The sequence below is a fragment of the Pempheris klunzingeri genome, chromosome 2, assembly GCF_042242105.1.
Source record: "Pempheris klunzingeri isolate RE-2024b chromosome 2, fPemKlu1.hap1, whole genome shotgun sequence".
In the NCBI taxonomy this organism is placed as follows: domain Eukaryota; kingdom Metazoa; phylum Chordata; class Actinopteri; order Acropomatiformes; family Pempheridae; genus Pempheris; species Pempheris klunzingeri.
The window spans coordinates 8,903,873-8,923,981 of record NC_092013.1 but is presented as its reverse complement, the minus strand read 5'-3'; the positions used below and the strand labels follow the sequence as shown (position 1 = coordinate 8,923,981).

The following is a 20,109-nucleotide window of genomic DNA, read 5'->3' as shown; positions in this document are numbered from 1 at the left end:
TTGAAGTGAGTTTTAAGGCGGTGATTCTGCAGACATTATTCACTCCCAGCGACCTCTTTGTCCTCAGTTTGGCCTGGTGTGGGCAGCAGGAGGGCAGTCAGCTCACTGCCAGGAACCACTGGAGGCTGACGGGGACCATCTAGCTAATTATCTTATCGAAATTATCGAAAAAAAAGAAGTATACATAAAATAGATGCAGCACTGAAATGTAATATGAAGACGTCTTCTTCGTCCACTGGTCTAATTAGCTCTGATTTTGATTTAGAGTTAAATATTCACCACTTGAATATAATAGCAGAATCTTTTGTTAAAATATTTTTTGTTTTTTAAAGTTAAAAAATGAGACTTGTTAAACTGCCGGGTATAGTTTAATCTACAACAATTCAATTTTGTTAAAGTAATCATTCGTTTTACCTATAAAATCTTGAACTGAAAAGTAACTATATTAGTAACTGGTGGATTAGTAACTACTACTTATTAACAACTTCTATTCTGCAGCTGATTAGAGCGAAGACACACACAGGGTCAGCTGCTGAGACAATGAGCCCCTCAGCTTGATCAAATACTCTCTGTATTGTTCACACACTGGGAGGTTTAACAAACAAGACACACTGGTAAACACTCAGTGGTGACAAACAAAGCTGATGGCATCGCTCACTGAAAGGTGAACACCTGTTAAGGTGTTTTTATTTGACAGAAAACTGTGAACTGAGGTCATTGGCTGAAAATAAATATTCAAAAGTAATATGTGGTTGGATCATAATTTTTATTGAGAGGAAACAGCAGGATGGAGACACGTAACTTTCTCATGAAAGTTTCTTCATCAGCTTCACAACATTAACACTTCCTGGTTTTTAACGCACATGTGACTGAACTAACCAATCAGAGGCCAGAAAGACTCAGACAGGTAAATGTGAGAAAAACTACAGAGGTAGATTCAGGAGAAAAAGTTTTAAAGATGCTGATGCTGAAATTTTAAACGCATAAGTGTATGAATTGTTAGCTGTGACAACATTGTAGATATATTTTTGATAAATTAACTCAAACATATGTATTAAGTACCGTCTAAACATTACAATAATGGTTACTCCATGATTTTATTCATCTTAAGAAAGACAGCAATAATGGTTATTAACAATCTGTGTTTTTTTGTCTGTTGTAAAAATAAACTACCAAAAACACATGTTAATAAAAAAGTTGAAGCGAATGAGCAAATAATTGCACCAGTTACATTAATACAATAGAGAAGGAGAGAGGACCAGTGAATGCCTCAGAGTGCCGACGTGTGTGTGTTCAAACATTTCTCATGATCGCAGCTTTGACCTGAAATTATTGAAGACACTTTTTGTTCACTTTCTGTTGATTAGATTACTAACCAATCAAATTATCTTAAATTCAGGTAAGGGGATATTTCAGATTAATGATCGCTTTTATGATTAAGTACGATATATTGTGCAAGTATATGCTAACAGATGGTACTATTCTGCATAATTAACATAAATTCTATATTGAAGTTTAGATTATTATATAATCCTTAGATTGCAGGCTTTTACTAGTGATGCAGTATTTTTGTAGTGTGGTGTTGCTTCTTTTACTTTAGGAAGAAGTCTGAATCCTGCATTCATTCATCTTTCACCACAATATATTTTGTTTTATTCTACTGGGTCTCTTCTTCTTCTCAGATGTACCTCCTCTTGCTTTGTTCGGTTCTGAAGTACAAAGAATTGAGTTTGGGAAATGCTAATGCTAAGCATTAGATGAGATGGAAATAAAAAGAAAAAACAGGGGAGGTTTTAATCCTAATCTTAAACACACTTTAAATGCAATAAAAAGCATATTATATGAAGAAATACACCCATACAACACACTCTTACATGAACACGCCAGTGAATATGTGATGTTATGAAGCACCACACACACACACACACACACACACACGCGCGCACACACACAGACGTTTGCTCTGACAGCTATTATTAGCCCATAGGCTTAATCAAATATTATTTTGCTGTTCACACATACTGAGAAGTTCTTTTGTAAATATGAAGTGACACATCAGCAAATACTGGATAACAAATGTCTCTAACACGCACACACTCTCACACACACACACACACATCTTCGGTTTATCTGGTTTTGCTAGAATTGAGACCTCTCCCCACAGCAGTGAATAATGTTGCTGCAGTGGATGATGCATTTTTAGTTTTCATTTAGTTTACTTGACTTTTTCCAAGAATGGAAACATCACAGTAAAAGACACACGCCTACAACATGACACAGATGAGACAATGACACCCAAGACTTATTTCCTTTGTGGTCTTTGGTGTTAAGAGAGTAAAGATGCAGCAGAATGATCAATAAAAGTGACCAGTTTGACTGGATCATGATGACGTTTTGAGCCACCAAACACTTGGTTTTGCACTCATGGTGCTGCTGTAATCTGGTCATGTCCCTGCCATCTGTAAGGAACTTTCTCCAGTGAACAAAGAGTCAGAGGCATCCATTTTAGGTCCAAATGTAACATGTGGTGAGTTCAGATATCAGACTGGCCCACTATGAGGAATTAACTTGATCTACTCCTCTCTAGAACAGTTTGAACATTATAACCTGCTGGATTTATTGCAGAGCTGCAGTAAATCAGGATCATTTTAGCGTGGTGCACATAAGAAATAATAAACTTAGTGTGTGTGTCATTGTTTTGGGCTCTAACACTATTTATGACTTTAGCGCCCCCAAGTGGTTCTGTCAAAAAAGAGATTGCAGAGAGCACAGCAACCTGATGGTGAGTCACAGGCACGACACTACATGATGCAATTCTTACCTGGATAATAAGACGAGCTTAAAGAGTTCAGGTCAACGTTGGGAGATTGATTTTTGCAAGACCTTGCCACTGAAGCAATGTCAGATCAGCCTTTAAATATCTGATCTACATAAATATGGCATTTAAATCAGTTTGACCTCTGCCTCATTCGTGCTGCATCACTAGCTTGGCTGAATAATTTCATCGCATGCCACAGATGCAGAAAGAATTCATTTATTGTTGAATATCAGAGGTGAGGAGCAGAGGATGTGCAGTGGTGAACAGGAGCTGTACTGACAACAGACAAGCATCATCACTGACACAGAAACAGTCTCTCCTGACAGAGCATTTAAACATTTAGGATGAAAGACAGTGAAATAAATAAAAAGTCCACAGACACACTTTGTGATTCTTAAGCCCCATTAAACAGCATTTTAAATATATACATCAAATTAAATGACCTTCTTTAGCATGAAAGCATTACTATGATTATTCTAGTATCTTTTATCCACTTTTAATTACTATTTTCTGTTGTTGGTCTGTCTGGTTGAGTCCTACATGGCTCTGTTTCATTTCCTGTAAATACATGAACTCACACAAGCTTGTTGAATGCTGCCTGCTGCTGCAGGAAACAGTGGACAGGAAACATAAAAGTGGCTGGTGAAACCACAACTAAAACAAGTGTGTGTTAGACTTGACTTGGATGCCCATGTTACTTTTTTTTCTGCCAAGATTTATCTGTTTTAACATATTAGCTAACATATTAGATACTGAGAATCTGCTGTGAAAATCAGTGTCAAAAATCACTTAATGAAGCTTTAACTTTCAGTTCAAAGTGTTCACAGAGGAAAACCGACAGGTAAACACACAAAAACACACATCAGAGCCAAGAGCTAGAGATTACATTCACATTTACATTCATTTCTGGTCTGTTTCCACGGGTTGTCCTGCGACGGCAGCGTTCTTCTGAGTAGCGTTGTCCTCGATGGATGTCCAGGTAGGGATGCCATTCTTCAGCTGGAGAGCACAATGACTTCAGACGCTGTGGAGATTAAGAGGTTGGTGTCATTTTTTTCCTTCTTTGAATTCATGAAATTAAGAAATCTCAACATGCAATGATAGGAAAAATGGTAAAAGAGGTGGTGTTCAGAACCACCATATTTTGTCAGCTATCGTAACACACATACACACCTTCCAGATGCTTCCCTCTGCCCTCATCAGTTTATACACAGCGACGGCAGGGATCCAGAGGAGGATGAACACAGCCATGCACTGGCCCAGAGACAAACCCCAGTCTGGGAACTGCACTTCTCCATAGGAGGGGGGCCTGATCGTCATCAGAGACCAGATCAGGATCACCTAGACAACAAAGTCAGACACTTTCATCCATCAAACATGATCCAAACTAATGTTGTGTATATGTGTAAGAAGATTGAAGATTTATTTATAGAGCCTGTTTGAACATAGGTCAGTTTTATATGTTCACTTTTAAATTTGCTCAAAAGTAGCTGAAACATGAAATCTGAATATAATTCATTTGATTTGCCATCATTCAGTTTTAGATCTTGAAACACAAGTTCAGTGGCAGCTGGCAGAGACAGACAGCCACCTTTTTCTATTTCTTTTATGTTGCTCTTGTGTATGTGTCCTATGATGGGACACATCAACATGTGGCATGTCCAAATGTTTTATGATGCTGGACTCACCACAATGACGGAGGGGCTGATGAAGAACCAACACGCCCTCCACCACAGCCAGAAAATGAAACTCTTATTTCCAAGCATCATCTCAATGTCTTTGATGAAGCGGTTCCCTCCTGGAAAGATTGAGAAGAATACACATACATTTGTAGCTGGACTTTAAAGCTTTTATCTGTGCAGATATACATTGATCATATTTACCATATATGTAGCAGACACCAATGATCTCGAAGAAAGCCAAAAAAAGCAGCACCCAGGTGGCAACAAACTGGTCAATTAGAGTTACCCAGTATATTCCTGCCTAACAGAGACACACACACAAGCTGAGTTAGTTACTGTAACTAGGCCTATCTCACACAACAGTCACATTAAGTTTCACTAAGTCAGACCTACCCTTGTGACACATGGCAGGCCCACGAGGTAGAGGGCGGAACATGCTGTTATGGTCAATAAAGCACGTTTGGATTTGAAGATTGTGGGGAAGGCATCGATCAGGCAGGTGATGATCACCTCTAATGAAAAGGAAGAGAGATTTACATCAATCTATGGAAACAGCAAAGGTCTGAATGTGGCAACTGAAGATCTCACCTATTCCTGCAAACTGAGAGTCCAGACCAACAGTCAAGAGCATGAAGAAGAACAAAATGGACCACAGAGGGGAAATAGGAAGCTTAGACAGAGCATCCGGATATGCAATGAATGCCAGGCCAAATCCTGTACAAAGACAAAGACACAAGTACATCAGAGGCCACCTAGAGATTTTTACAAATTCGTATTAATTGGTGCCCACATGGTGTGTCCGTCTGACCTTCCTTCACCACTTCTCCAACTGGCATTTTGTAGACGTGAGCCATGTGACCCAAAACTGAAAATATGGCAAAGCCTGCAAACACGCTGGTACCTAGAAGGAGATGAAAGATTAACAAGATACACATATACATTATTTAAACTTTATTTAAATAATGCAGTCAGAGTAGCTGTGCTCCCACCAGCATTGGTAAGTGTTACAACAAATGCGTCCTTGAACATATTGTTGTGGAAGTTGTTGTAGGAAGCCAGAGTCATGACTCCACCCCAGCCAATGGAAAGAGAGTAGAAGGTCTGAGTTGCTGCATCGTTCCAGACCTAAAAAAAAAAAACACAGACATGCTTTAAATCAAAGGAGAGTTATATTTCTCAATCTTAGATTACTGTACTGTGGCGCATCTCAGCAGGGATAGTTGAGTCCCAACCTGTGCTTCTGTCAGTTTAGTCAAATTCGACTGAGAGCCAATGTAGAACTCTATCCCATCTCGAGCTCCCTCTAGTGTCACACCTCTGATCAGCAGGATCACGATCACCACGTAAGGAAATGTAGCTGTGAAATACACGACCTGGAGAAACAAAAGCCAAGAGTAAAAACTGTGAAAAAAGTCATTAAATCATTTATATCTTTTTGCATTGTTACTGTTGACTTTCAAACATAAATTCTAATATCAGGCCCTGCAGATGTAAAGGTAAATATACATCTAACATTTCACACACAACCGTAATCTCAGGCTAGTTTTAGCTAAAATCTGCACATAAATGAGTAGATTTTTATGGAACCATTGGGCATTTAACACTTTAAAACTTACTTGCTCTTTTTTTTTGTTAAAATGAGAGTTAAAAAGAGAATATTTAAAGCTACAGTCAGCATCTGGTTAGCTTAGCTTAGCACAAAAACTCATGGACGAAAAGTGGGTAACAGCTAACTAGAGTCAACAAATCCACCTATAAGCGTCTCTAAAACTTTTGGTTTGTGACAAAACTAAAACTTATTAGCCTCGATGGTACTTTGTGTTAAGTGCTGAGCAAATATTAAACTAAAATAATAAACATGACAAACATACCTGCTAAACATGTATGTAAGCATTGTGAATATGTTGTACTGTATATGTTGATGGTTGTATTTAGCTCAAAGCACCACTTTGCCTCAGCGCTGCCTCACAGAGCAGACAGCATGGATAAAGGCTCTTGTCTTGTCTTGCTACTGTACAGACATGACAGTGTTATCAGGTCTTAGTTTCCTCTCAACACGAAAGCTTATAAGCGTATATCCCAAAATGTGGAATTTCCTTTGACATGGGAAATACAGATAGTGGTTGGAAACAATGGACTCCCTGTCCTGTCTCATGGCAGCTAAGATATGATACCAGATATGTTCAAAAGCCCATGTTTTTAAACTCTGAGTGAAATGCACGGATTTTAGCTCCATGGAACGAGTCTTTTTTGGCATGTAGCCACGTGAGAAGTTTGCTTTTTTCACATTGCAAAAAACCCTTTAGACAAAAATCACGGGACATTCTGCTGTTGATTTTTGCAGTGGGCTTAGAATATGCATTGGCCCTGACGTTGGCCTGTGGGCAAAGATTCGCTGTGAGGAAGAACTTACTTACTTTTCCTGAGGACTTGATGCCTCTGATCAGTGCCGCAGCAACGAGCATGGAGCTCAGCAGCAGACAGAGGGCCAAGTGCCAAACTACTGGTCCTGTTTCATCCAGACCACTGGATCTCTGCAGAGCCACACGACTGAGGAGGAGAGACGTCTGACTGTACAGCCACAGCAGTATAACAAGTGTGTGTATTCATGTATGTTTGCGTGAGTGTGTGATTCTTACTCCCAGTACTGCTCACTCGGGCTCTGCACTGGAACTGTGATCATGTTGGATGAAGGACAAGTGCTGTTTTCCTGAGTCCAGTTGGCCACTAAAACCCCACTGACATTGCAGTACACTAGAAAAGTAAATATATATACAAATATGGGTCTGTGTAATGAGTATATAGGCCCACAATCAATAACTTGTCAGAATGGAAGAATCATTTTATTATTAAGCTTTACCTGAAGTAGTTTTAACCTGCTTTTATATTGCAAGAGAACACTTTTAAGCACTGATACTAAACACCTCTGACCTGCAGTTCCTGTTTTTAGTATAGTTTTCAATCTTTTATTTATCCTTTATTTGCTACTCCCACCCTAAGACACTGATACCAGCATCCATCAAGCAGCAGATTCAATCAACACCCCTTCACAAGAATTGGAGATTAAAAAAAGCACCCATAGGCGTGTTGCTGCAGTTACTGTCGGCCCAGCTGAGGCAGGTGGACCACGGCAGAGGAGACTGGAAGGAGGCGAACATGTAGTACAGGCTGTAGGCGATGATGACGTTATAGTAAACTGATACTATAAGAGTCACGATAACCATGGCAATGCCAACACCTGGGGAGGAAGAGAGAGAGGTTATACAACACTGTTGCTTTTATCAAGTTTTATTGTAAGAAACCTCTTTGAAATAAAAAAAAAATTTACTTTTTATTGAACTTTTCTTTATCAGTTAATGTGCATGTATTTTTAACTGTCCTGACATTTCCCTTCATAAAGATGTTTGTTTTAAAAAAAGCGTCTGAGAGTCGACATTTCTTTTCAGTTCTCAAGACAGTATTGACCTCCGGTGTCATTATAGCCTTTTGTTGCACCGATTAATGTTTTGTTAATCATGTATTTGTAATGTTAACTGTACTTAGTATTACATCCTTAAGTGTCACTTGATTTCATTGCCTCAAATGTGATTTTTAGTTGTACTGTACCTACACAAACCTACCAAACATTCCAAATTCAGTTCTACAGGTATTCTGTTGAGTTTTTTTCTTATCATTTCAGTTTAACTTAAGATAAATATGAAGAGTGGGTTGACAGTTTTTCCAAGTCTGTCTGAAACCATTCATCAGGTGCCCATATAAACACTGAAACAGGTTTTGCTTGCTGTTATCCTGTTCATACTTCCTAAAGATCTTTCAATGTGAGTGATGAAGAACAAATTCCCACAGTCCTTGCTCTGTGAAAAAATATTCAGAAGGTTAATGTGAGACCTCAGCAAATTAAGTTAATATCCTCCCAAGTCTTTTTAGTATGAACTTCCCTCTTCTGTCTTTCTATACACAGTGTTTCCCTGTTGAGCTACAGTGGAGGGATATCAACCAAAAGAATGAATTTTGTACTAAAAAGACTGGAACTTTGGAAGATAACCATTGGCCTCCACTTTACTCTGACTGCCCAGGCCTCATATTAGCTTTGGATAAACTCTGGATTATATTTTTGAATAAAAGATAACTGTGGATTTTGTCCCCCATCACTTACATTGAAAGCACATAAGGAATGGATCTTTTAATGCCCAGTGTGAACAGGAGGAACAATTACTGTGAGAAAAACCTATTTCAAGTTCATATGGGCACCTGACAAGTGACAGACTTGAAAAACTGTGAAAGCATCCATTAAATTTTCTTGCTGTGAGGTTGTAATCCAGCTTGTACCTTTGATTTGAATGATTATGCATCGGCTATAAAGGTAAAGCAAAAGAACAATAATCACTGCAGCTCTGTGTGAGTCTGGACACATAAAAAAAGTCCTAAATGTAATTAAAAAAGACATATTTTTGGTTCTGCAGTTAATAATGAACCAAATCCTCATAAAGTGTTTGACATCCTCACCTTCAGATGTACCTGACTCATCTTTCATAAGACTTGAATGGGAGTCTTACCCTGCAGGATTGGCACTGCTCTCCACACATTGATTGGACCTTGGCTGCAAAACTGACCAAAAGCACTTTCCAGGAAGAAAAGAGGAATTCCAGCCACCATCAGCATCACAAAATAGGGGATGAGAAAAGCACCTGCTCAAATTGGCAGATTGGGTGGTACAGGAATAAAATAAATACAATATTAACACTGATGCTATCAAACATGACTTCCAACACTGATGGATTAGACACCAAATATTTGCCTCCTCCATTCTTGTAGGCCAAGTATGGAAATCTCCAGATATTTCCCAGTCCAACAGCGTAGCCGATCGTAGAGAGGATGTATTCCTTCTTGCTGGCCCAGTTTCCACGCTCAGTGTTCTCTTCGCCATCATCCACATGTGGGTCCTGCTCATTGAAACATTTCAAGACTTATGATAAAAGGTGTAAAATGTGTCAGATGTTGTATATTGTACCTGTAACATGTTAACAAAAACAACTACAGGAAGAAAAGAAAAAGTAGAATGATGATATCTAATAATATCTGACTAAAATATGTAGATATCATAGGATAGTGTGTGCTGAAACTGAAGAGTCACTACTTGTTACGTCTAAATACAAATACAGTATGTCATGTTTAAGAAAAGTAAATACAGTAAGTCTTTATTGGGAAATCTGATTATTTCCACTATTGTGTCACATTAAGATTGTGGGAGAAAAAAGGCTTCATCATCACCCAAAGACAATTTTCACTTGCGTGACCACTTCCATTTTTCTAAATAAAATAAAATAATAATAATAATAATAATAAAATAATGTGTTTTGTTTTGTGCTCCTCTTTGGATTTACATTGTTTTTTTGTATCTTTAAAAAAATCAGAAGTACAGACAAACACTCAGGTCCTCAGTGTCATTCAATGTAACTATTGTGTGCTAAACTATCAAGTGAAAGTCTGGTCAAACGGGTTTACATTCCTACCTGGTCGACAACAGCAGGATTTCTGAAAATTAAATCCTTAAAACTGTTCCAGCCGTATTTCCTCATGTCCTGCCACCTGCTTGTTAATAGTCTGTGCAAGAAATTCAAACCACTCAGGTAGGTCTGTTTTAAAGTTCCCCACCTTCAGCAGCCAAGGGAGTGACGTTTTTCAACCAATCACCTGCACAGACCCTCCCCCATGACACCACAAAGCAGCTTTGGGGTGTGCAGTTAACCTTTTTTTCTAACTGGAATCACGATTTACTACTGAAGGAACTTATTAGTGCCTCACCTACTGTACACCAACTCAATCTCAATCTGTAGAGCACAGGACAGTGTTTCTGTATTATGTCAGTATTTCTAACCCTGGTCTCTCCTACAATACTCTACAATGTCAATACATCCTACATGACTCCTCACCTCAGACTGGAGTGATAAAAATGTTACATCCACTGTATTGATAAAAAGACAAAACACTGCAGCAGTGACTGCTGGATGTGTGTGTGTGTGTGTGACTCAGCTGACTAACCGTGTCTTAACAACAACCTTAAATCTGCTGCTGTGACTAATGATCCAGAGGTCTCATTTTGGTCAGTGACATCCACACATAATCACTGTACTGTTAACATACGAGCATCTATGTCACCCTTAAACACAACCTGTGAATGTGACCACAACCATGTGAGATGACACGACTGGTGACATGGAGAGATAACTGACAAAGTCCTGCATGACCCATTAATCAACAGATTATTGTAACATCTATTACACTTATGGTAACAGTCATGGATGAACAGACATGCAGATCTCAAAAAGTGTGTGTGTGTGTAATTGGTTTCTTATGGGGTATGATCTATTTACGAGTGCATTCAGCCCCTCAGTTGCTATGGCGAACTCACTAACAAACAACATTACATCAGATACAGCAACATTGGCATTCATGTGGAGTCACGTTTCTTGCCACCAAGCAAATTTAAGTCCAGTACTAACTCTCTCTTTACCTCTGTTTTGGTCTCCACCACCTCCTAAATTAAATATCTGGCTTTTAGCAGCTAAATGTTCCACTTGCCAACATATGACATAGAGCTACAAGGCACTGCAGAGTTAGATAACAGTTTTGAAATAGGTTTCACATTGCCATTTGATCCATTATTAATATGAAAATGTTGATTATAGTTGCCAGTGACAATGGTTTAAAAATACTTTAGTAGATTATGAGTTAATTATCTTTATTTCAGAGGCATTGCAGTAACATCAGATATTTCATTGCTCTTTTAAAAGCCTTTAAAATGGCCTTTCATGTGCCCAGATGGTTCAGCTGTGCAATTATTAACTCTGTAGATCATTCACATTGACTTAAGTGTGCCTAATAATGGGCCACGGTGTCTTGAACTGCTGTTGAATACACATCTGCCTCTCACATATCGTCACTGACAAGTTGCCTGTGGTTGTTCTGAGAGGTCCGTATTACTTCCAGCATTTCAGTGCAACAGTACTTGCAAACATTAATGACCATTGTGATGGTGATGGTTGCTATTAGTAGAATAATGTAGTAATGCAGCTCCACTGCACCCATGTGCACATTTACAAAACAAGCCTAAGTTTAACTTTTTTACTTTTTTTTTTAAGTATAAAACAAGGAGGTGAGTCACATGTCTGCAGTACTTTGCTTGATAATGATCAAAACCCTACATCAGATACACAAATCATCCTTTTAAATACTGAATTCAGTAACAGAAATCAGTAAACGGAGTCTAATAATCTTTATCAAAACCACTGCTTAATCCATTTACTGTGTGTGACCCAGTCCTCATTATGTTGGAGACATTTCTTGGGGATATATTTTGTTACGGCTGTTCCAGAGGATTTTCGTGTTCTACAGAGAAATCCTCTTGATTTTCAGGTAGTCTGCTGGTTCAGAAAAGATTCAAAACTTTTCTATTAACAATTCAAAACTTACACATTTCATGGTTGGATTATGGGTGAATCACAGGTTCAAAACAGGTGAGCAGGAAATATTCAAAAGAGCATGCACTCTGATGTAGTGCATGCATTAATGACAGATGCAGATGCATGAGATTCAAATGCAGATAAAACAGGCTTGTAAGTGAATAGTAACAACAGTTATCACTGACATCTTCACAGTTAAAGAGACGGGATGTAGTTATATCTCTGCTCAGTGTCTTCATTGTGCCTGTGTGTAATGTACTCTGCTTGATGCTCTTTTGGTTTCTGTGCCATTTTGGTCAGTGATGTGTGGCCACAGCCTAACAGCTGTAAACTTATAACATATATTAGCTGTAATGACGGCATCTGCTGGTGTGGCCACAGATTACAAAACACAGTGACAGAGATGAATATTATAAATATAGGCATCCTGTGTCCTCTGACTGTCCCACCATAGGCCAGCTGATACATAGGGTTTGGCCTTGATGCAACAGCTCATCACTCATTCATCAGTTATCACACTGTCAGAGTCAGACACTCAACAACAACCAAATCAACAACCTCAGAAGAACCTGGTTCATATTAGAAAACAGTGTGGTAGGCCAGAAGAATCCAAGAAGAAGGTGCAGCTGCTGTCTACAGTGGCAGTTCCCTCCATTTAGCGAGCCATTCAGAGGGAACTAAAAATGAGATGAAAAATGAGATTGTGGGAATAGATTCAAGAATAGAGGACAATGAAGAGCCAGATTATTTCACACAGTTGGTATCTTTCAAATATTTACATTTGTCTGATGTCTGATATCTTGACAGAGATTCAGCACTTGTAGTTCATTCAAATATCACAGTTTGCCTTTGTGGCATTGCTGAAAAGCATACCATCAGATATAACCCTTTGACTCTTTCCGATTTCTTCATTTCAAATTTACAGAGTAAACATCTATTTAGCTGGAGTCACCCTCTAAATCCTCTGCAGAGTCTAAAAGGTCAAGTATCCTTCATGAAATTGTTGACATTCCAGCTCACAAGCAACTTGGATGTGCAGCAGAAACTTACTGACACACTCTACAGTGAGCAGATGAAGATCTATAGTCTCTGAAAATACTTGCACTCTGTATGAGTGTCAATGTGTTTGAGAGGAACTCTCATTCAATTTCTCATATGCTTCAGGTAACGTGTGTATTTAAGAGTGAGAAGGAGAGTGTCTACATGAGCCTTGATTGAAAAGATAGCTGATTTATTACTTCAGTTCAGCATGAACAAAGGACAGTGTTCCTGTGTTTCCTCTCAATCCCCTCCCCCGGTCCATTAAATGACTGAATCAAACCCACATCACACACATACACACAAAGGAAGTCAAACACAGTGCACTAAAAACACTGACACTAAAAAAAATACAAAAAGGACGATGGCCTGTTTTAAAATTCAAACTTTTATTTAGTTCGCAATAGGCTCATGAACTTAAAACCTTTGTCAGTAACTCAAGGTTTATAATTCATACATCCAAAGGCCTCTGAATGTGTGATTCACTACAGTACAGTATGAAGATATTTTTCACATGGTACATAGATATCGATCTATGTCTCTAAGGACAGATGATTTCACTGTGGAAAGAGCAACCTCTTCGAAAACAAGTGCCAGCATTTTTGGAGAAAATAATGTACCCATCTGCAATAAGATATCACTTTGGGACAAGGTCGTCAGAGAAATGATGAAGATATTGTCATGCTTCTACGACAACTAATGATTTGAAATTAAACAATCCAAATCATACATGATACACACACAAACACAAAAAAATGGAAGGCATGCTTTGAAGGAAGGCAGAAAGAAAGATATATAGAAAGAAAGATCATTAATCCTCGCAGCAACATATAAGGAGGATCAGGCTCACATCATTTTCAGTATGTAAAAAAGAAAAAGTTTCTTCTACATAGTAAAGAGCTTTGTTTAATCAAATAAAACCAGACGTGGCAATATGTCCAGATTTGTTAGGGAAACCCTTTATGTTTGAGATTTTCTAGTTAACATTTTCCACAGAAAATGCCTTGTGAAATATCAAATATCCATGAAAGGATAAACAAAATCTGTAAAACCATTGCCATGTAAACAAGTACATATCTTTTGCTTTTCACGGTGATGTGTATGTGGATATTACAGTACAAACTGCTGCCACCTGCTGACAATGCTGAATCATAGCTTATCATCGCTCCTGCCGTGCTTTGGTTTTGGCACGTCACACCAACAAAGTGTCACACTGTTGATACACGCTGTAATCTGAGCTGCGTTTGTGAGCAGAGAGCCACACATTGTATCACACACACATTAATTAGACCTCAATGGTGGAAGCCAGCCGCAAGCAGAGGGACGACTCTGAGGGGACGTCCTGGCGACTAATGTCATTCCCATCCAGTCGCAGTGTCCGCAGTTTGGAGAAGTTGGTCACATCCACAGCACTGCAGAAACTACCCAGAGTGAACTCTACAGGGACGGATGGAGAGGTGGTTCACAATTTAGTCCTGTACACACACAGCGGCACTGCAATATCTCTTCCCAAACTTCTTTAGTAACACTATTTAAAACACCTGACATCTCAGCACCTGGTCTGTATATTATGGAGGAAAATGAATCTGCTGCTATAGTAGTAGCAGTAGTAGTAAAGTAGTGGTATGATATCTTTCTATGGCGTTTAATATTCACACCTAAATGAGCAACAACCAACTTTAAAGTGTGGAAGGAAACCTCCGTAAATAATGTTCTACACAAAAAAAAATGCTGCTTCATCTAGACTGTGTGGGTGTGATTTGGTCTGATTTGATTGACAGCGGCCTGGAAACATCAGCCAACAACACCACAGATATCTGATTTTGATTAAAATGTTGCTAAATCTTTTCTAACTGAAAACTTGGCAGAATATAATGTGTTGTGTCCAAACCGCATCGCTCGTAGAAAATGTTTTCAGGCTCTTTCACAGCTTTTTAGAATAGCATTTTCAACAGGTTTTCTGAAAAGATGCACGTCCACAAATGATAACTTATACGTGTATGCATTTTACCTTTGATCTGGTTGGCTTGCAGATAGAGATGCTGTAATGTGGTGCTCACTGGAGGGATTCGCTCCAGTTTATTGAAGCTCAGGTCCAGCTCCACCAGTCCAGTCACGTTGAAGGTGTTGGAAGGGATACCCTTATCTGTTAGCTGGTTGTGGGCCAGTCTGACGTACTGCAGCTGAGTGAAACGGCCCAGGAAGCCCTCTGGTAGAGAATCAATGGAGTTGGACTCCAGGTAGAGTTGGTGCAGATGTTCGGGGAGTGCCTCTGGGACCTGGAATCAATTAATGACAATATTGTGTGAGGATTGGAGATTAATCATTGACTTTAAAGGACAATTGCGAACATTTAGACACACACAATTACCTTTGTCAACTTGTTGCCGCTGATGTCCAGCAGTGTGAGGGATTTCAGTGCCTTCAGGGATGTGCCCATGTCAGTGACAGAGTTGTCATGGAGGTACAGGATAGTGAGGTTATCCATTCCCTCTAGATCTGCAGCTGTTGCCTGGGCAACAAGAACCATTTTAAAGTCTGGTGTTTCAGATGTGTGGCCAAAAGTGTTCACGAGATAAGAGAGGGGCTCTGCGTAAACATTGCAACTATGCAAAACTTTACCTTCTCAATCCTGTTGTGGTTAAGTCTCAGGTCTCGTAGGGCGCGAGGCAGGTTAGATGGAATGCTGGTCAGATTATTGTGTTGTAGATACAAACGCTCTAATGCCTCCATCTTCAGGAATGCCTACAAAAACGATGTGGAGAATAGTAAGAATAATAGTTATGTTAACAGCATGAAAAAGTACAGGTTAAGTTATCTCTATTTGCTGTCAAAAAAGATGCCATTATTAATTCAAATGTATTATTAATACTGTTTTAGGTTTAGGGTTGCCAACAAAATAAGTTTAAGGGAAAGGAAAATGGTTTTTCCTTTCACTCGACTGTTTGATTGACAGCTGAGGCTGAGCACCAGCAGGGAAATGACAAGTTTCCAAAGTAAACAAACTCTCACTGTCCATTAATCCAGCTACAAGTTCTGGACAAACAGTATGATGTTAGTGATGGCACTGAGGAGAAAGGACCACACCATCATCAAAACTGACTGAAGAGAGAATGGTATGTTTAAATGCTGTTTAATGTGCTGCAGCCGACCAGCTAACTAGCTATCTAGCCTGCAAAATGGAGAGGTTAGATGTCAATGTTTGGTGTTGCGCAAGATGTTTGTACATGTTTGTAAGTTAGATAGGAATTAGACGCTAGGAGCAGGATTGTTTGTGTCTCTGGTTCTTGCGGTGTTGGGTCAGTGGCTGCCTCTGAAATCACTTTCTTTGTTCATTCATTCATGAACAAAGAACATTCATGAACTCTTTGTAATGGACACTCAATACTTTACGCAACAGCGTGCAGTGAATTGAGATTTCGAAAAGTAATCATTATCATTTCATATCATGCGACAATAGGAAATCTTTTTCATCTTAAAAAAGGGAGCATTGCATTATGGTATTGTTAACAGAGTCTAGTGTATACGCCACAGACAGACTCTACTTTTTTCATTCCACTTTGGAATATTTGAGGGCAGTATGTTGCGGACAAATTCAACCATTAAGACACTCAAGTAAAATGGTGGACAGTAAATCTACTTCACTATATAGTAAATAGGGAGTGATTTTGGACACAGACACTTAAAACCATAAATCTGTTTTAGAACAGTGCCGTTACTGTTTTTTTTTTTTGTTTTATGGAAAAATGTATTGGCTGCATGGAAACAAGTTCTCCATCTATGTAAAATGAGAACTAACTGTATTCCAATGGATTAATGCAAAGACAAGAAGTGACATAATACAACTCAAAAATATAAATGTTTCCTTTTTGGTTTCTCAATTTTTCCCAAAGGAGAGTGATTTACTTCACAGATGTGTATGCTGTAGCAGACAGGAAGCTTTTTTATACATAATTTCACCATGTCCGAATGCATAAAAATCCAACTTTCATTCACTCACATTTGCAGCAATAAAACAATTACTTTTTCCTAATTACACAGCTTGCCAGCCACCTGACAACCATTTATACCAGCATCTTTGCTTTATGCTCCGAGCTCGCATGTTTGGCCACATCTGACTGTGACCAGATGTAGGTTTACCTTCTTGCCAATGGCATCAGATGTCAGCTGGTTGTGATGCATCATGAGCCACACCAGATTGGTTGCATTGACTAGACCTGAGTCGGGCACTGCTGTGATGGCATTGTTTTGGAGGTACAAGTATTTCACACGGGAGGGAATGGCTGGCATGGCTGTCAGGCCCCGCCCATCACAGTACATAGCGACTGGGAAGGAGGGGGGACAGTCACACTCATCTGGACACTCCAGTCCTGTGGGGCCTGCCTGCAGAGAGGCAAACTCATGTCCTTGGCTCCGCCGGCCATATACCCAAGCGAGGGGGTCCCATCGATGGGAGAGAGAGAATGGAAGCAGGGCAGACAAGAGGAAGACAATCACCACACGCATGGCCATAGTCACACAAGTCTTCACTGTAATCTAACAGAGACACAGACAGAGAGACAAAGGAATAAAATTCAAAATGCAAACATAGTTATTCACAAATTGACAGAACTATTATATTAATGGAGCTACATTGACTTATTTTAAATTTTGAAACAGATACAGCTCAGAGCTGAAACAATGTGTCTTTGTGCAGACCCTTGGTATCCACTATTGGCAAGTGACTCTGTTATATAACATAGAGGTACAGGATTTGCAAAAATAGATGAACAAAATGTTCAATAAGCCACCAAAAAGTCAAAAAAGAAACTTTGCACAAACACAACTCCTCTCACTGTTTTAGAAATGTAACTACCCACAGAGAGGTACATTCTTAGGGTTCTTAATCCACAGGGAATCCAGAGAGGAAGCATTGAGAAGAAAGAAAAAAACCTAACCATGAAAGCCAGCTTTGTCAATGGTTCTCACTGCTGCTCCAAAATTGTGGGAAAATATCCAATAATTACCCTTTGATTTGTAGAAGACAAGCAAAAATATGACTCTATCATCATGTGTTTATTCGTGTCCTATAAGGTTTCATAGACAAATGCCACTGAGACAGACAGATGGACAGACAGACAGGCAGGCAGACAGAAAGACACATGTTCACACACATGCATGTACATACAAACACACACACACACACACCTACCTGATCAGAGAGACTGACCCTCCTTGTCCCCTCTCTCACTCAGAGTGTACTAAGATCTGGAGGGGACTCTGACAAACACTTGTAAACTTTCCTCCCCTCCCTACTCTCCTTTCCGTTCTGCCATCCCCCCTCTCCACCCCTCTCTCTCTTTCTGTTCCTACACTCTTGGTTCCTTCCACCCCCTTATCCACCCGCCTGCACCCCATTTTGTTCGCTCAACCCCTCCCGCCCCCCACCCTTGAGCCTCTTTTTCCACTGATGTGAATGATGTGAGATGCAGTGGCTGTGAGGGATTGTTCCCATCTGTGTGTAGCACAGTCCTTTTCAGCTGAACCCCACTATACTCCTTCAATGATCAGACCTTTGCACCTTCGCATTTGACCCTTTGGGCTCACTGGATCGTTAATGCTGAATCACTTGTCTTTTCTGAACAGTGCAATATGCTGTCACGCAGGGGTAAAGACCCCCTCTATTGTTGTTACAGCACCATCAGTGGCAATACTGAGAGGGTGTGTGTGTGAGCGTGCAATTTAGTTATGTGATAGTTTATGTGATACAAGTGTAGTAATGTTACTGTGCATTATCACAGCAATAATTAAATTGATTGATGAGTCTGTATTCTTGCCAATGAATTTCCTGCCTACTAAAGTTGACAGTGTGAAAGACATCTATCCTGTCATTGGTAAAGGTGATTTCAGCAGTTGACCAAAGTAATACTCTCCTGCTGCTATTAATGTAAGGGACAATACTGTACAAAGATTATAGGTTTTGCTTTCAAACATTATTTAGACAGATAGACTGATAATGAATAACAAAAACTGCCTTAGTGTTCACTTGCTCCTCAGCCCATTTAGCAAAGATCTCTGTGCCAGAGACAAAGTTTCATAGCAGGGGTGGCTCCAACTCTCTCCAGCAACCTTACATCTTGTAAAGGGTTAAATGAAAACATGTGTGACAGTCCTCTCATGTTGTCTGTCTGGTCTTAATGTGGGCCTCTTCCTGCTCTGTATCTTTCCTCCGACACGAGCTCCATCTGAATCACCCTCTTTTATCTTTCATCTTAAAGAGCCACAGACTCTCAGTACTATTTCATTCCCTTTTTCCTCTCTCCATCTCCTCTGTTTCTTGTTATCATGGTACACTGTTTTCTACTATGACAAGGAAAGGGTAGTGTGATTGTTGAATAGATAATTGAACATGATATGTCATGATGTGTCTGGGCGTTATTTGTTTGGAGAAATAAATTGAAATCCATTCCTTTCAAATATTCAACACATGCAAATATTCAGTGTGAAAGCAGCACTGATAATGTTTCCTTTTGATGTGCCATCTCATGTTGGCAGGCAAACCAACTGGATTGTATTTTCTCTTACATGTATGATATTTTTCCCATCATTACATCTTCTGCATGTTTCATCCTGTAGTGAAATAAAAAAGGAAAAGGCCCACCAAAGTGTAAACAAACATAGCCAGTGATATAATGGTTATGTCACCCTCATGTCTGTCCACTAATTAGGAAGCACGAGCCAGGAGACAGTCAGGGGCCGTATGAAAGTTATTGGGTGGCGAGGTGGGCTGAACCTTTTGTTTCACTTTGTGAAAAACTCAAGGTCTGTCACTGGGTTGTTAAGGTTTTCAGTGAGCCCTCCTCTTGACTGCTACGCCCTCCCTACAGCGAATAAGAACAGTATAAGTAAGAACACATAACAGCGTTAAAGGTGTACAATTTGTTTAATTGTGTACTCCAATTTAAACCTTTCCTGGTCTCCCAAGACAACCGTACCTGCAGCCAGAAGAAAAATTCCAATACCCTTCCCCTTGTCTGAACTCTCTTCCCCTCATTATTGGATAGTCCCTTGGCTTAGAATAAAATTTGAGAAAGCCAGGCTCACCCAGTGTCTACAGGTAAAAAAAACA

General features: G+C 39.5%; 2 protein-coding genes across 2 annotated transcripts; both read right to left on the bottom strand.

The window, feature by feature from the left end:
- Positions 1–3,680: 3,680 nt before the first annotated feature.
- On the bottom strand, positions 3,681–10,079 carry slc6a14 (solute carrier family 6 member 14). The gene is made up of 15 exons (XM_070844306.1): positions 10,014–10,079; positions 9,299–9,443; positions 9,057–9,188; positions 7,577–7,738; positions 7,140–7,254; positions 6,918–7,050; positions 5,733–5,873; positions 5,490–5,625; positions 5,309–5,401; positions 5,089–5,214; positions 4,894–5,012; positions 4,702–4,801; positions 4,507–4,616; positions 3,992–4,159; positions 3,681–3,842 (listed from the first exon to the last, which is right to left on the bottom strand). Exons 1-15 carry the CDS (start codon positions 10,077–10,079, stop codon positions 3,681–3,683), a joined length of 1,908 nt encoding a protein of 635 aa, XP_070700407.1.
- A 4,161-nt stretch (positions 10,080–14,240) lies between these two features.
- fmoda (fibromodulin a) lies at positions 14,241–18,316 on the bottom strand. Its single transcript, XM_070849612.1, is given in 8 exon segments — positions 14,241–14,438; positions 15,013–15,280; positions 15,373–15,513; positions 15,624–15,746; positions 17,142–17,537; positions 18,193–18,228; positions 18,231–18,274; positions 18,277–18,316. Coding segments are annotated over 8 exon segments (1,200 nt in total). The 3' UTR covers positions 14,241–14,286.
- Positions 18,317–20,109: the final 1,793 nt, after the last annotated feature.

What these genes read in the sequence shown, in the direction of transcription:
- slc6a14 (XM_070844306.1), bottom strand. Translation starts at nt 10,079, where the DNA reads ATGAGGAAATACGGCTGGAACAGTTTTAAGGATTTAATTTTCAGAAAT. An exon ending in AGCAGTGCCAATCCTGCAGG is followed by an intron (nt 7,739 to 9,056) that starts GTAAGACTCCCA and finishes CTTCCTCCCCAG; the next exon opens with GTGTTGGCATTGCCATGGTT. An exon ending in CAGAGGGAAGCATCTGGAAG is followed by an intron (nt 3,843 to 3,991) that starts GTGTGTATGTGT and finishes TAATCTCCACAG; the next exon opens with CGTCTGAAGTCATTGTGCTC.